This window comes from Amphiura filiformis, chromosome 5 (assembly GCF_039555335.1).
Source record: "Amphiura filiformis chromosome 5, Afil_fr2py, whole genome shotgun sequence".
In the NCBI taxonomy this organism is placed as follows: Eukaryota; Metazoa; Echinodermata; class Ophiuroidea; order Amphilepidida; family Amphiuridae; genus Amphiura; species Amphiura filiformis.
Window position 1 is genome coordinate 4,059,177 of NC_092632.1, and position 17,809 is coordinate 4,076,985.

Genomic DNA, 17,809 nt, shown 5'->3' on the forward strand with positions numbered 1-17,809 from the left:
TGAACTAAATTGAACTGATATAACTTCTGAAACTATAAAGGTATTACTTGATCGAATAAAACATTTTACTGTGGTAATTGCGAAACTTCTGGTAAAGCAAAAGATTCGGAAATGTCAAAAAATGGTGCGACAATTGTCCTATTTAAGGGATCCAAAATGAGCGTTTATTGCGTTTCGACAGTATTTTTTGTGGGACATGAGAGCACCTCAGACCTATCGAATTGCATTCTGAATATGAAGCATGTCTTTCTGATATCAAATAATTTTCATTTTTGAAAATCACAATATAATACAAATTTTATGACAAATTATAAAAATTTGATATTTTTCAAATTTTTGATATATAACAGTCCTCGAAGTAAATTATATAAATCTAATGATATATTCTTAAAGTGTATGTAGCAGGGAGGAAAAGCCGACGGTCAATTGAAAATTTTGACCTTTCATATTGAAGATCTATGGATTTTTTTCCCAAAAAGACCTAATTTTTTTTGGTGTTTTGGTAATAAAAATCCATATCTTCAATAAGAAAGGTCAAATTTTTCAATTGATCGTCGGCTTTTCATCCCACCTACATACACATTAAGTATAAATCATCAGATTTATAAAGTTTACTTCAAGTAGGCCTACTGTTAAATATCAAAAATATCAATTTTAATGATTTGCCATAAAATGTGTATTAAATTGCGAATTTCAAAAAATCAAAATTATTTGATATCAGAATGACATTTTTTTTATTTAGAATGCAATTCGATATGTCTGATGTGCTCTAATGTCCCAAAATAAATACTGTCCAAACGTTCATACCCCAGCCCTTAAGCAATATTGCAAAAACGCATTCAGCAATCTGAAAATTTCTTTCACCATTAAAAACTTAATAAATAAATAAATAGGAATAAATAAATAAATAAATAAATAAATAAATAAATAAATAAATAAATAAATAAAGTCTAAAAGGAATCAATTATAATAAAATAAAAATAAATAAATAAACAAGGTTAATATACTAAACAAATGGATTATAATAAAAATAAATAGAGAGAGAAAAAATAACATTTTAATACGTGTAATATGAACCCGGCACAAAACAATAGCATCAAACGCACATCAATACGGACAAGTACCAGCATAACGGTAGCATAACGGTATATCAAGTGCTCAACATGATCAATAGTAATTGATAGATAGAGGTCACCACGATCGATTGATCGGTGCACATGATATTGGGTAAGCTGCTCTAGGAGTTCGTCGGTCAATATAATCTGATATAAACTGTCTTGGATAACAAGAGGACGTCCGCTACGTTTACCGCCTTGTCAACAAACGCAAATACCGCGACAGCGCACACAATCAACTTTGCACCACGCTAGGCGTCCTGCGCGGAATTGCCAGCTCGCAGTACGCGCTTAGTTTGTAACGGTGTAAAAAGTAAACAAAAATGTGAAACAAAACAAAGATTAATTTTCAAAAAGCATCCATGGCGGATAAATTAATGCCATAATTTTGTGGTGTCAAAACAATCTGAAACAAAGGTACCAGTGTACAGTTCCCTTTAAAAAATTATTTTATGGAAGCTAAATTTATGTGAAAGATGACAAAACAGAGGAGAAAATACGCAGTTTTTGATGTTTTCACACTGTGGGCAGCATGTCATGCATGTGGGAAACGCATGTGTTGTTTGTTTTACATCTGAAACCCCAATATTGATTACATGTAGGTGACGTCATCAGAAAAAGGTCTATACATCGTATATTTACTGCGTTGGACGTACTTGGTTTCTGATTGGCTGCTGAGGCAATCTGCTGTTGCCGAGTGGAAATTTATGAATGAACTGAGTCTGTGTGCCGGTCGCGTTGTGCTCTCTGAATTTGCAACATCGCGGTAGTCGCGCTCGTAAAGGTTTGCTGCAGCTGCATTTGATTATCATGATTATAGCAGGGATAAGGCGCGTGAAAATCGATTCCGAGTTTATCGTCCCCCGCCCGCGTCACTTTTTAGAAACCAAAAATACCTGCGTCAAATTTTCAAAAATGCCAAAATAATTCATTATTTTCAAAGTATCAGTGTTTTCACCACTTTTAGCAATTGGAAACATATATTTTTGTTTGTAAAACATAAATTCATAACTTGAAAGCAAAACCAGGCTCTTTTCTAACTTTTCTAGTCCCTACCTTTCGTGAAAATGTGTCGCATTTATTTCCATTTTGCTTTTAGGTCAATAATGAAATCTGATGAAATAATGAAAAATGAAAAAGTCACCTCACCAACCTGGAAAAAAAAAGTGACGATAAACTCAGAATTGACTTTCATGCCTCATGGGCCTAAGGAAAGTTGGGATAAGTCTCCTAGTCAAAAAATATATACAGGTAAGCCGCCACTACCCTGTAATCGCGTAGGCCTGGAACACTACTGCGATTTCTACCGGATGCATCGCGTTCATACTCCGCGTTCAAGTAATAAAATTACCCATAAAAATCATGGATTGCTGCAGCCTACATCCAAGGTTAGACTGTTTCAAGCCTGCTACAGTGTATTTTTTTCAAATGTTGAACAGCTATTTTTAATATTCTAATTACATTTTTAGCGCATCCATATATGAACTAATTTTTATTAAATACATCCAATCGACCAACAATCCCGCTATCCGGGCCAAGATATACAAGAAAATACTGTTTTCAAACACGAAAATTAACCCCGGTTATTCGCCTACACGTAAGACTTTGCGATAGTCTATTTAGATCATCGTTGTCAAGCTTGAGGTGATTGACCCCCGATGATTGACAGTTGGGAACGTGTACAGTACACATAGCCATGGTAGCAGGGGGTGCTAACGGATGCGCTTGTTAGCACCCCGGCGCACTTGTTAGCACCCATGGCGGCCCCCATACGTGTGTCAAATTTTGTGGTTTGCGGCATTCGGTGAATCACTGTCAACCCCCACTGATTATAGCATGTTCAATTCTGCAGTAAATCAGGCCCAGGGCATGCATGCATGGGTAGATGGCTATTTTCTGAATTTTCAATTTTTTAAATATTATCCTTAGATGATTGCTTGCTTGCTTATGTCAACTTGTCTAGTCGGACTCCGCTGATGGCTCTCCACACAACTCTGTTCTGCATGCAGTTCCTAATGTCTTGTCTCTCTAGTCCAGTATCCTCGATTAGTTGCTTAATGCAGTCCTTTCTTGGTTGTCCTCTTGATCTTTTACCATGCGTAGGCTGCCACAGCAAAACTCTGGAAGCTATCTGTTGTGAAATAAATCCATGCTGCTATAGGCTATAATAGGCCTAGTAGGCCTACCCTAATTATGCAATATATACAACAATAACTACAACAACAATAACAAAACCAACAACCAATATCTATTTGTAAAAAATATTCATGACATAGGCCTATATAGGCCGCACCTATTTAGACTAGTAGGCCTATTCCTGAATTATAAAAAAACGGCAAAAACAATCAATCACTGCAGTCAGAAAAAAAGAAACGAACAAGAAAGAAGACAGAAAAAGAGAAAAGTAAGAAAGAAATAGAAAATAATAGAACTGGACCACACTGGGACTCGAACCCGTACTAGTCGTCGTCCAGCTCAAAACTTTATATTGCATAGTGGAGAAGAGTATGAGTCAAGCGCGCTAATTGACTGCGCCAAGGAGGAGTTTACGAAAATCGATGGTCTCAAACTGACTATAAATTATGCAATAGTGCAAATAGGCTGTTATGATAAACAAGCGCATTAATGCCCCCTCAAAGTCGGACGCATCGATGACGAAAAAACTTGTTTTTTGGAAAAGTAGCTTCAATTTGGAATGAAAATCAAATGATGGCCTAATCGACAGACAGTTGAGAAATAATGTTGGTAGTTAGATGTCAAAATTAATGTTCCACAATCAAGATATCGATATTTAAATGTAACAAAACAGTTTCTTCTCAAGCAAGATTCTCGAAAATGTTCCCCCCAAAACAGGCTTTTAAAATTTAATCGGTATTCGGTACTGTATTTGGTTCTTCCCTATGGCAACATTATTTCTTTGATCGATTTGTAGTACAATACAAAAAAGAAGAAAACAATCACTCGGGGTGGTTTTATACGGGGCGCACATTGAAAAAAACGTCATGGAACGTGTTTTTGATCTTGTGAACATGGTGAGTAAAAAGGATTTAAACGAAGGATTTTCAAATTTATTCTAAAAATTTGTATACACACACAAAAATAATGTTAAGCTACATCCAATGCACCAACATTTCACTCGCTGCGATATTTGATTACTGGGAAAACTAATAGAAAACAACTTTATACGTCTTTTATACGTTTCTTTGTGTAACCTTAAATAGAATTGAATACATCTCTACATTTTGATTTTGTAGTTTCACCACTGAGCGATCTAGCGATCGTTTTCTAGCCAATCAGATAGGACTCCTTTTCTTGCGGTGAAATACCAATCGACCGTCGCTCACCAACAGAGTATACAGTTGCAGGGAAAAAATATTTATAAAACAGGGTGTCGACACTGTGCGAGTAAAAGTGCGTCGATCCCCATGGGCAACATGACATGTTTCCACCAGTGTCCTAACTAGGGTTGGTAGTGCCCGGGGCAAAAAACAAAATTGGCGCCCCTATACTCCCACCCCACCTGAGTCACTCCGCGCGATGTAATGTGGATGAGTTCCGGTAAAATCGAAATCTTTTTAGCGGTATTTTGGGCCTTTCTGTGAACTTGTAAGGAAAAAGAGAAGCATGTTATAGCTTAAATAAAACATTGAAACATATACATGAACTTGGATCGCCCCAAATATTACCCCCTCAGAAGTAAGAAACTTTTGGAAAATGAAGACCTAATTGAACCGATTTGGTGTACCATTTTGGCAACATTAGTGTGTAAAATTTTAGTTTGAAAAGCCGAAATTTTGTGAATGACGCTTTCCGTGGACAAGTTTTCCCTATTATTGTAGGCCTACATGTATGAATAATCGCAGGCCTATATATTATAGGGCCTACTTCCGATCGACCCGACTGTGCGGTTTTTTAGGCATGGACCTACTCAATTGAGATTGCAATTTAACTTTTTCTCTCCTTTTTCTTTTCTCTTTTTCTCCCCTTTTCTTTTCTCTTCTCTCCTTTCCTCTTTTTTTGTGAGAGGAGGGCCCCCTAATCCACGCCTGCTGTAAAGTATTTCTTTTCTTTCTTTCTTTCTTTCTTTCTTTCTTTCTTTCTTTCTTTCTTTCTTTCTTTCTTTCTTTCTTTCTTTCTTTCTTTCTTTCTTTCTTTCTTTCTTTCTTCCTTTCTTCCCTCTCTCTTTCCCTTTTTTTTGCGATTCATACCCCGGGGTGCTGTAGCCACCAAAACACCCCCCGGGATCCGCGCTTGCTATCTCATCAGTGTAATTTGTATGTTTAATTTAATCAAGCTTCATAACAAAAGGATGTTTGCTTATTGTCTTTTCTCATATCTCAGGCCATTGACTTTGTCAACAGGAAAATTAGCAAGATTTGCTGATGGATGTGCAATATCTCAAGTAAGCATATAAACCAAAATGAAAAGGATGAAACATTTTAATTTTCATTTTAATTTTCTAGGAAAGGGAGACTGGAGTCTTACTGTTTCTCTGTTGACTTTTACCTGTGAAAAATTAAATAATTTTCATCAATTGGTCAGGGTTGAAGCAAAATATTTTGGCATTGTTCTTGTTGCTTCATTTTTCATTTGTATTAATTTGTTCAATCTACAACCTCATTCCCATGTTTGATCCCATGGTATTAATGGAGAAGCCAATTGACCCTGTGAAATTTAAGAGCTGAAGACGTTTTGTTTGGATAGCATACTGGTAATGTGAAATCAAACCAGCCTCCATTAATGAATTAAGTTGTATAGGGTCAAACTAAAATACAGAATATTGTATGTTTACTTTGTACCTGCAGATTGGTGATACATCTGTTTTAGTTACAGCTGTGAGTAAAAACAAACCTACATTAGGAGCAGGATTTGTACCGCTTACAGTAAGTATTGTATACAAATCAATATTGTGTGGGAAAACAAACAAAACAGAACAGATCACTGACAAATAATTCATCCTTTTGTTTTGTTTTCAGGTTGATTATCGACAGAAAGCAGCTGCAGCTGGTAGGATTCCAACCAATCATCTACGAAGGGAACTTGGTAGCACCGATCTAGAAATTCTCACAAGTCGCATGATAGGTATGGCAAGCCAAATATCACAACAAACTTATTGAATAATGCTGACACACAAGAGGATGGTATGGGTTATATTAAGTAGATCTCAAGGCTTGATAAAGGATGTCATTTTTACCCCATGTGCATGATTTTTCTCAGGAGGGGGATAATGCCCAAAAGTGTTCCTTTTGATACATTATTGGCCAAAAGAACTACAAGACCGATGGAAATATAAGGTGTGATTATTGGCTTCCTTCACCCATTTCCTATATCAATGATCCTAGATCAATGTATTAATATTAAGTAGTACATTGCATTTTTTTTAGTTAAATGGATAAGCCTGGAAAATATGGCTCCTGTCATCCCACTGGCCAGGCTTACCATAAATGCTGCCTATAATTAGTGTTTGTTATTTTTTCACAGACCGATCAATAAGGCCATTATTTCCAAGAGATTACTTCTATGAAACACAGGTAAGTCAGATCATTCTATTTCCTTTTTCCCACAAATTGATTGTAATTTCAGTTCGTTCACCAGGAAGATTATCTTGGAACATGCATCAGGAAATTGTCAAATCTCAGACAACGTTGTATAAGCTGAGTGAAGAAAAAGAACTTAGCATGCATCTTCTATTTCTGGTCCTACATCAATTAGGCCTATGCTTAAAGACATCAGATGCAAGGTTATTTTACTTCCTATCTCTGACAGTGTTCACTCATCATACTTGACAGACAGTTTGCTCCTGGGACAAAGTAATGCCTTTGACAGATGCTAAATGTATGTGATTAAAAGCTATTGAGAAAGGTTATTGAACTTGGAATAGATGAGATTCACATGACCAGGCCCTGGCAACACAGTCATTGAAGTAGGCTACAGAAGTCAGTTTTATAAAGTTTTAAAGGTCCAATTAGGGTGGGTAATATTATGAATGCTTGGCAAACCTCAATTTCTAGCTAAGATACTGATTATCACAAACATAATCTTACCCATGAAATTGCTGCTTACTTACATATTTCGGGTGGTTTTCCCAAACCACAGGTGGTGTGTAATCTGCTAGCCATTGATGGTAAATATGATCCGGCTGTAGCAAGTATCAATGGAGGTAAGAATACTCATTACTGTTGAGTTCAAGTTGAAATGACAGCATGTTAGATTTTGCAGTTGCATATTTGAATCGCACACACTAACCTAATACAGCAGGGCGTATACACATGCATAGAAGGGTGATTTGTCCTTCCGCTGGTGACGCAACCCTGTAAAGGCACTGATTCAAATCTGTCACTGCAAAATCCAACATGGCGTTACTCTCAACTTGAGATGAGACACACTATAATTGCTGTCGTGTTTAACCTGATATAACTTACGCACGGCATGTTTGCAATAGTTACTGTGGATTATTATGTGTCAATTAGTGGGTTTTTAGCGGATTCGCTGTCGGACAAGTTTAGACCTGTCAGTTCTGACCTTGCCCATTCTAAACTTGTCCGACGGCGAACACGCTAAAAACACACTAATTGTTATGAATTCCCGTCGTAAAAGCCTATCCCACAATTTGTTATGTGTATTTTGTATAATTTGTGTATATGAAATTTTTGCTGTTGATAAATATTTAGCAATCTGGATTGTAGTACCTCCATAATCGTCATCTTTAATAAGATTTGGTTGAGAATAGGTTTGTGTGAAAGAATTGATGAGAAGTTAAAGTTAAGTTGGTTGAATTATGACAAACTTTTGATTTGATGTCTTTGAACAGCCTCTGCAGCACTCGCAGTTTCAGACATTCCTTGGAATGGGCCAGTAGGAGCAGTGAGAGTTGGGCTGATTGATGATGAGGTGGTTATTAATCCCACTAGACAAGAATTGAAACAAAGTGAACTTAATATGGTGATTGCCGGTGGCTTCAGGAGTAGTGTGGGTAAGTGAAATCTTAACACTTATTGTGTGTGTTTGTGGAGTCTCTTAAAACCAGATGCTGTACTTGGAGAATGCTGACTCTGCCATGTTTGCTTGTCTCTCATGGAGGAGAAATTATTGGTCCATGGATTATTTTGCCATATACCCGGCAAACTTTAATTTTATGTGTGTGTACATATATGTGATGCGATCAAGCAAAATCAGTCTGAACTCGGAAATATCAAATTTTGATTTTCTTATATGATAGTAAAATGTATTTACAAAGCTGCATGTTGCAGAAAACCCCATTGAAATTGAGCAACCAGTTCCAAAGATGTGAGCAATTAAAGAGTTTCCAAAACAGCAGGGAACAAAAGGAAAAATTACCTTTGTTTGGCTATATCTCAAAATCACTATTTCCGAGTTCCGACTGATTTTGCTTGATCACATCACATATGTGAAATGCTTGTAATCGATTACACTAATTGATCAATCTTTATAAAGCTTATGTACAGAGTTGAAAGGATAAAGGTGCATGATTGTAATGCTTTGTTTCTATTACACTAATTGATCAATCTTTATAAAGCTTAAAGGTCATTGATACTAGAAGAAGTAATTTATTACATGTTCATTTACATCACTGCTTCTGTGACTTTAACATAAGAAATTCATATTCGTTTAGCGCAGTAGGTCATGAAAAGGGTAGTAGTTTGATAGATACAGTAGTTCAATTTCACCATGCCTTGGGTCAGTTTAAGCATTCAAGGAAGTTGTCAAACAATTACACTTGGATGATGGTACAGTTGCAATTCTGAACTAAATATGTATGCGAAATATATTTGTTTGTTAAAAAACTGCTTGTGTCATAATTTCTTACAGTGATGATTGAAGCTTCAGCCAATAATGTTGTGCAGAGTAAATTTCTCAAAGCAATCAGATCTGGTGTATCAGAAACACAGGAAATTATTAGAAGCATAGACTCATTAGCAAGGAGTGCTGGGAAACCCAAGAGAACAGTGCAACGATTTGAACCACCAAAGGAAGTAGTAGATGCTGTCAGAAAGTAGGTCATTATAATGATTAAATCATTTATGCAATTTTAGGGTGAAAATGAATTTACACTAGATCACTTCGCAATTGAAATGCATCGCTTTTGAAAATGATGGGCAATTGCTTCTGCATTTATGCTAATCATGGCAATCGCAAGCAGCAATTAGAATATTCAAATGTCACATAAAAGACATATTTAGAATATTATTGTTTGAATTAATTCATTTCCGAAAGTTAAAGGAAGGTGACCTGATATATTTGGAAAATCAAATTCTTTCAAACTTACGTATATAAAATGTCGTCCCTTTCAAACATTCATGCAAAAAGAACACGTAAATGTTCCTTGTAAATGTGACTAATTCTTTATGGAATTACTGACATTTATACAGTGTGATACTGGTAATATGTCTATGGTGTTTTTATTAATGAAAATCATCATGATTAGGTAATAAATTGATATCATATGAGAGATCCTATTTTCTCATTAACATATTGAAATTAGGTGTTCTAAATCGGTGTATTTCTGTACATATCATCAAAGTCTCATGCGTGGTATACCACAGTCAAGACTAATTTGACAGTTTTTTGATGATTTCTCTGGAAATATAGTGATTTGGAACGCCTAATTTCAATGTGATAATAAGAAAAATATTAGCTTTCACCTGATACCAAAATCTGCATTTTGATAGGGTAAAGTGGGGGATGAGGCTGTCGTTCAAGTTACCCACCTTTAAAAATCAAGAAAAGTAAATTAATAAGCAAAATAATAGATCCAGTTAGTATGTAATGATTAGTTGATGTATTCAGGTGACTGGTGACAAATTTTGTTCAATTTGCAAAAGCGACAGAAGCTATGTCACAAAAAATGCTACACTCCTTGCGATGCTTAAGGCCAGTGTAATGGGAGAGAACATGGACCTTTTTGAGCATCATTATTTCTGAATTGTATGTCAAAAGTATATAAAACTATACATTTTTGGAAAGGAAATGAGTCAAGGAATCCCATGGTGACGTCAGATTTGTTCAAAAATCTCGAGTTTTTGAAAAAATCCCAAAAATTCACTTTTTTACCCCAATTTTTTTGTGACAACTTAGAAAAAAATCCGTTCGGAGTAAAAAAAATCAGTTAGCTTTTCATAAAGAAGAGACATGAACTTAGGGAAGGTTTTTTATTTTTTTGAAATTCGTCTCTTTTTTCTAAATATTGAAAAAACATGTGAAAAAAGCAATTTTGTCACTCTATTAAGCTAAAAATTGCACAGAATGGTGTATATTTTTGTTTAAAACAAATATTTTGAAAAAATGAGAAAACCTTCCCTAGGCTTTGATGTACTCTAAACGACAGTGCAAAAAGTTTACCTTTTGCTTGCATATTTTTCGAGTTATTTTGTCACAAAAATCGTGCAATATTGTCAAAAGTGAACTCTGAGAAATCGACGTTTTAGTAAAAAATGTCAAAATTATGCACAAAACGTCCTTATATTTTAAAACGGTAAGACTTTCACGCTTGTAAAAGCTGTATCTGGTGCATGGTCTAAATATGCATCTTTTTGCACCAATAAATCTATAATGTCTGCTTTCAGTTCGCCAAAATTCAAAATAATTAAAAAATCTAAGTGGCATTTTGACGGCAAATTTTTGTTTTGTTTACACCACATTTGCTGGCGTGAACAACAAACCGAATGCGCCTAGACTGCGTTGGACATACGCGCAGAGTTGCGCCAGCGTCACGCTAAGCGAATCGCCAGTAATCAAAATATTTCGCATTCACAGCATTTCTGACTCATTATTTCCGCCAATTTACTAAGCTGTCTTGAGCCATGTGACTTTTTAGAGTTGAAAAGAGTGAAACAAGTCAAGCAAAAATACGAGTAAATATTAGCAAGTTGTATTTTATCAGTTTCAAGTGAAAGAATACATCTTAGTGTTGATAAATATCAAGAAATCTCAAATTCGGGCGAACGAATGTGTCTTCCATTACTCTGGCCTTAATATGATATGAGCATTATCACAGCAAACACAAGTATGGTTTTTTTTTAACTTTGAAAACATTTCTCACAAATTGTCATAATGTTGTAAGTGCTTGAGGCCATGATACCAAGGGAAGCTTCCCTTCTAAATGATTTTTGTAATTTTTGTTTTATATTTTCATGCAGCTTGTGTCAAGAAAGGTACATTTTAGTGTTTAGTGATGAAACCCATGACAAGGTAAGTGTCAATATTCAATTCAAATTCATAATGATTTTAACAAGAATTATACATAGCAATATTGAAAATAATGATAATAATAATTATTATAATAACACTAAATAATAAAATCATTAAATAAGAATATTACAATATATGAATATGGAATTAAGAGATATATGTAGGAGGGGCCAGATAAGGTGCAGCAGCTGGATCATCGCATTAAAAACATGAATAAAATTCTGGGCTTGTACAACAAAATTTGATATTTAAAGGTTCATTCAGTGATCCCAGCAAAATTTTTTTTTAAATTGTGTAAAAATTGCTAAAAGTGAAGGATAAATCATTAAAATTGTCATTCAGTATTTTTTAAATGAAAAATTTGGAGAAGGAAATCCGCAGTATTGACAAAGTTGGAAGCTCCATTCAAATACTTGTAGCTAATTTCTCTACTTACAAATGTAAGTAGAGATATTATTTGTAAGTAGAGATATTACAGTTAAATGTAAAATGCCATTTTTTGTCTTTAACACACAGCTTTTGGCTTAACCACCAGCAGGCTATGTTAGCACATCTATGCTACTGACAAATGTGCAAAAAACTGAACTTTGATGATTTTTGTGGTTTTCTGAATCGGCAAATCACTGAATAGGCCTTTGATTATATCTGTCCTGATGTACTTATTCATACAATTTTACTAGTATTAAAATTATACTATTTTTCTCCTTGATGAAGTAGTGATGTCAATGTGCATTGCATTGGGAGCAGCTTCAAATCTTGAGCGTTTGCTCAAAGCGCTGGCGTAGACACTCTGAAAGACTCCAAATAGATGCGCGCATGACACAGCTGCCTCATATAGTCAATCATGTATATGTTCCATAATTCACTATGTAGTAGTAAATGACTAGTAATTAAGTTGACTAACTATACAACACACTCTGTGATTACTACTCACATTCTTTTCTTCTTTTTTTTCAGATTTCAAGAGACAAAGCCTCAAACCAAATAAGAGTTGATAATATAGAAAAAGTTACAGGTAATCATGTGTGTATACTATGAGAGATAACAGTGAGCAAGTAATAGAATGAATGAGTGATCAATGAGTGAATGAACAAGTCTGTATGTTAAGTATAAGCAGTGAGGTAGCGAGTTATTGAGCAAAGACGGGTCTAATCTACAAAATAAATCATTAAATAGCCACTTTCATTAAATTTGTTACTTGTGTGTAGTGCTAAAGGAAAGATATGAAATAGATACAATTGCAAGTGTAGTATTTAAAAAGGTTAAGATACTTTGTGCTATGAAATTAAAGAAATTGTTATAACATTGAAAGAAAAAACAATATCTCCTGTTAATATGCTAACTAGTGATCTATTTTTTGTTTGTTTGTTTTTGTTTTGCTTTGTAGAAATGTTTCCTGGAGTTGATTCATATTACATACATGAGGCCTTCAGGATAGTCTCCAAGGAAGTCTTCCGTAATCTTATCTTTGAGCATGACAAACGGTAAGGGGTTAATGTGATTTCAAGCTGAAATTCACTGGCCGGCTGTGTTAATTTGTTTGAATCCTGCTTCAACCAAATTTCCTTTGCTGTGGTCGTTGATTTTAAAAGAGCAAAAAAGTGTGAATTTGTTTGCAGTATAAAAATAAATTGAATGAAATGGTCATATTTTGATATGGTTAAACTGTTGTATGCAACATACGCTCACATACAACAGTATGCAGCTAATCACACAGAGTTATGCTTCATTCCTTATAGATTTCTCTATTCAATTGTATGTTGCATTCAGCAGTTGCATTTATTAGCAGTCAAGATAGCTCAATCGATAAGGTGTCCGACTATAGTGCAAGAGGTTGCGGGTTCGAACTCTGGTGGTGGTCAGTACAAGTAATTGAGTTAGCTTGAAATTCCCCTGGACAAAGAACTTACTGCTTACTGTCTTGTTGTAATGCATACAAAACTTGAGGAGCTGATTCTGGATGTGAAGGTCAATTATAGAATATCTAGGGTTTGTGCTTCTTAGCTGCAAGTCTCTGTGTTGTTGTTTAATGGTTTATGGAATGATATGGGGTTGTAGTGGTCAACAACAACCTGTACAATGTGTTGAGGCTTGTGGAACAATATTGAGGTGTTATGCCTGTGCGTAGTGCAATATCAATTACTGCGGGGTTTTTTTCTTGCTTTTTTAAAAATATATAAACTATAGGTTATTAGGTCTAATGAACAAGCCCGCATCAACTTCTCAGGACACCTTGGGTTATCTGGATCAGCAGAAGAAAATGAAATGTGGACATCTCAACATCTTTATACATAAGAAAAACAATATTTTCATTAACGCGGCTGTGTACTCAAGACATTGTTTCTTTTCGCGAAATTGAGCTTTTTTGAAATGTATTTACTTTGTTATGTTTTTTATAAATACAAGGAAAGAAAATCCAGATTTGTTAACTCCAACTGCTCTATTTTATGGATTTTATTTCACTATTTCACTCTTTTCCGCAATTTAAAAGGAAAGAAAATCTTTGTTGTACCATCGGGGTATACGCGCGCAACAACGCATCGCGTTTTGTAGACGCGCAATTTGTTGACGCACAGATACGCAACGCTTAGCTGCATGCGCCCGCGCATCTTATGGAAGCACCGCGAAGCACTGATTTCATAAAACCTAGCGGTCAAATGGCTCCGTTTTAGCTGATAAAATGTGAATTTTTTCGAGTTCTTTCCCCCGATTTAAACATCAAGATATGAATAGATTTCGCCTAAACTTCTCAAAGGGCTGTAGATTTACCCGATGTTCACGTAATGTAAGGTAGACAAACGAGAACTGCCGCATTCTCCTGTGAGCTTCGATCAAAGTGCAAAATATGACCACTTTAAACTTCAACGGCCTTTATTTCAATGTTCATTTTCTCAGTAAAATGACGATTTAGGTACACGATAACTCAATAAATATAGCATCTATAGGTAAGCAATTATGCTCATCATAAAAAGCATGATCGACTTAAGGGATCCAAAATGAGCGTTTATTGCGTTTCGACAGTATTTTTTGTGGACATGAGAGCACCTCAGACCTATCGAATTGCATTCTGAATACGAAGCATGTCTTTCTGATATCAAATAATTTTCATTTTTTTGAAAATCACAATATAAATACAAATTTTATGACAAATTATTAAAAATTGATATTTTTCAAATTTTTGATATATAACAGTCCTCGAAGTAAATTATATAAATCTAATGATATATTCTTAAAGTGTATGTAGCAGGAGGAAAAGCCGACGGTCAATTGAAAATTTTGACCTTTCATATTGAAGATATGGATTTTTTCCCCAAAAGACCTAATTTTTTTTTGTGTTTGTTGGAAAAAAATCCATATCTTTAATAATGAAAGGTCAAAATTTTCAATTGATCGTCGGCTTTTCATCCCACCTACATACACTTTAAGTATAAATCATCAGATTTATAAAGTTTACTTCAAGTACTGTTAAATATCAAAATATCAATTTTAATGATTTGCCATAAAATGTGTAAAATTGCAATTTCAAAAATCAAAATTATTTGATATCAGAGTGACATTCTTCGTATTCAGAATGCAATTCGATATGTCTGATGTGCTCTCATGTCCCAAAATAAATACTGTCCAAACGTTCATACCCCAGCCCTTAAGAAACGGTTTTCTAATTTTTTTATATTTTGGTCTTTTTCCGATTTTAGGCATCATTTTGTGCAAATAGGCGTTTGTGAATTTTAAAAAGTTCATTTTGATGCCTTATATGGTCAATATCTCAAAAAACAAGGCCAATATCAAAAAACTAAAAAAAAACGTTTTTGGAATGGTGTCTCAAGATTAAGAAAAAAACAAAACAACAATTTTTGGAAAGTGTTTTTTTGTTATGATGTACCGAACAAAAATTGCCAAAAACTCACTTTTTTGTGATTTTCTTCATAATTGTTGTTTTTACACCAAATCTGTATTTATATTAAGATTCATTGATGTCTTGCCTTTATAAAAATGTATACTTTTATATGTCTTGCGTTAATAATTACAAAGTTATGGCACTTTTACTACATGCGTGTCTGAGAGTACACAGCTGCCTTAAAATGAAAGAAAATACAAGCAATACAAATATAAATGCATAAACCTACATGGAAAATAAATCAAATCCTACATGAGGCAAAGACATTAGCAAGCAATGTGCATAGTATGCAGAGTGCATTTAGAAACTATCAATACCCTCCAACTATTTTTCTAGCCAGTTTTCTGATTGGCTGATATATATAAAAGAGTGTTTAAATCTATGATAATATAGGTCAAATCTTTTAATGTGTGAGCTGATTTGGTATTCTGTTTTAGAGTATGCTATTTCTTTCATCAGTATACACTGTATACAGTAACTTTAAACTCAGAATTACTTACTAAATCACTGATCATCTATGTGAAGCGAGATATGTAGAGCTATTTATTCTAGTTGTTATCAGATCTAGGCAGGTTGAGGAAGGAGAGCATGACCCGCTGGTATTTGCACTCAGATATTGACACAAATAAAGCAGACGCATAAGATGAATGGTGCAGGTTCTATTAAAGGAGATCTCGAGGCTTGATATAAAGGGTATAATTTCTGCCCCATTTGCATGATTCTTCTCAGTTGGGGGAAATTGCCAAAACCTTCCATTTCATACCACAAGATGTATGGAATTATAAATGAGATCATTGGGTTCCTTGACTCATTTCCTGTAAGATCAGTGTAATAATATTAAGAAGCACACTGCAATTATTGTAGTTCAATGGCTAAAACTAGAAAAATATGACTCCTGCCATATCACTCACCTTAATTAGCACTCTCAACAAATTTAGACAAGTCATGCTTTTGTTCTGTTGTAGATCAAAACTTGTCCCTTGGTTACAAAGATAAGCCGCAGACTGTTTTTGAAATTAGACATTGTTAGTGTATTTTTTCTTCTCTTCATTATAGGTGTGATGGGAGGGGTCTAGATGATCTAAGACCAATTAGTTGTGATGTTGACTTATATAAACCATTACATGGCTCAGCTGTATTCCAAAGGGGACAGACACAGGTAGGTGTGACAGGAGGGGTCTAGATGATCTAAGACCAATTACTTGTGATGTTGACTTATATAAACCATTACATGGCTCAGCTGTATTCCAAAGAGGACAAACACAGGTAGGTATGACAGGAGGGTCTAGATGATCTAAGACCAATTAGTTGCGATGTTGACTTATATAAACCATTACATGGCTCAGCTGTATTCCAAAGAGGACAAACACAGGTAGGTATGACAGGAGGGTCTAGATGATCTAAGACCAATTAGTTGCGATGTTGACTTATATAAACCATTACATGGCTCAGCTGTATTCCAAAGGGGACAAACACAGGTAGGTATGACAGGAGGGTCTAGATGATCTAAGACCAATTAGTTGCGATGTTGACTTATATAAACCATTACATGGCTCAGCTGTATTCCAAAGGGGACAGACACAGGTAGGTATGACAGGAGGGGTCTAGATGATCTAAGACCAATTAGTTGTGATGTTATGTTGACTTATATAAACCATTACATGGCTCAGCTGTATTCCAAAGGGGACAAACACAGGTAGGTATGACAGGAGGGGTCTAGATGATCTAAGACCAATTAGTTGTGATGTTGACTTATATAAACCATTACATGGCTCAGCTGTATTCCAAAGGGGACAGACACAGGTAGGTATGACAGGAGGGGTCTAGATGATCTAAGACCAATTAGTTGTGATGTTGACTTATATAAACCATTACATGGCTCAGCTGTATTCCAAAGGGGACAGACACAGGTAGGTATGACAGGAGGGGTCTAGATGATCTAAGACCAATTAGTTGTGATGTTGACTTATATAAACCATTACATGGCTCAGCTGTATTCCAAAGGGGACAGACACAGGTAGGTGTGACAGGAGGGGTCTAGATGATCTAAGACCAATTAGTTGTGATGTTGACTTATATAAACCATTACACGGCTCAGCTGTATTCCAAAGAGGACAAACACAGGTAGGTGTGATGGGAGGGGTCTAGATGATCTAATACCAATTAGTTGTGATGTTGACTAATATAAACCATTACATGGCTCAGCTGTATTCCAAAGGGGACAGACACAGGTAGGTATGACAGGAGGGGTCTAGATGATCTAAGACCAATTAGTTGTGATGTTGACTTATATAAACCATTACATGGCTCAGCTGTATTCCAAAGGGGACAGACACAGGTAGGTGTGACAGGAGGGTATAGATGATCTAAGACCAATTAGTTGTGATGTTGACTTATATAAACCATTACATGGCTCAGCTGTATTCCAAACGGGACAGACACAGGTAGGTATGACAGGAGGGTCTAGATGATCTAAGACCAATTAGTTGTGATGTTGACTTATATAAACCATTACATGGCTCAGCTGTATTCCAAAGGGGACAGACACAGGTAGGTGTGATGGGAGGGTCTAGATGATCTAAGACCA

The 17,809-nt window shown here is 35.4% G+C and overlaps 1 protein-coding gene across 1 annotated transcript in view; it reads left to right on the forward strand.

The window, feature by feature from the left end:
- The window catches only part of LOC140152508 (polyribonucleotide nucleotidyltransferase 1, mitochondrial-like), a 64,870-nt gene that overhangs the window by 3,395 nt on the left and 43,666 nt on the right, over positions 1-17,809 (forward strand). Inside the window, exons 2-12 of the mRNA XM_072174848.1 lie at positions 5,457-5,517; positions 5,921-5,998; positions 6,092-6,197; positions 6,597-6,646; positions 7,212-7,275; positions 7,927-8,088; positions 8,946-9,129; positions 11,273-11,324; positions 12,282-12,339; positions 12,712-12,808; positions 16,279-16,381. Of these exons, the coding sequence (XP_072030949.1) occupies positions 5,457-5,517; positions 5,921-5,998; positions 6,092-6,197; positions 6,597-6,646; positions 7,212-7,275; positions 7,927-8,088; positions 8,946-9,129; positions 11,273-11,324; positions 12,282-12,339; positions 12,712-12,808; positions 16,279-16,381 (1,015 nt within the window). The remainder of the gene's footprint in view (positions 1-5,456; positions 5,518-5,920; positions 5,999-6,091; positions 6,198-6,596; positions 6,647-7,211; positions 7,276-7,926; positions 8,089-8,945; positions 9,130-11,272; positions 11,325-12,281; positions 12,340-12,711; positions 12,809-16,278; positions 16,382-17,809) is intronic.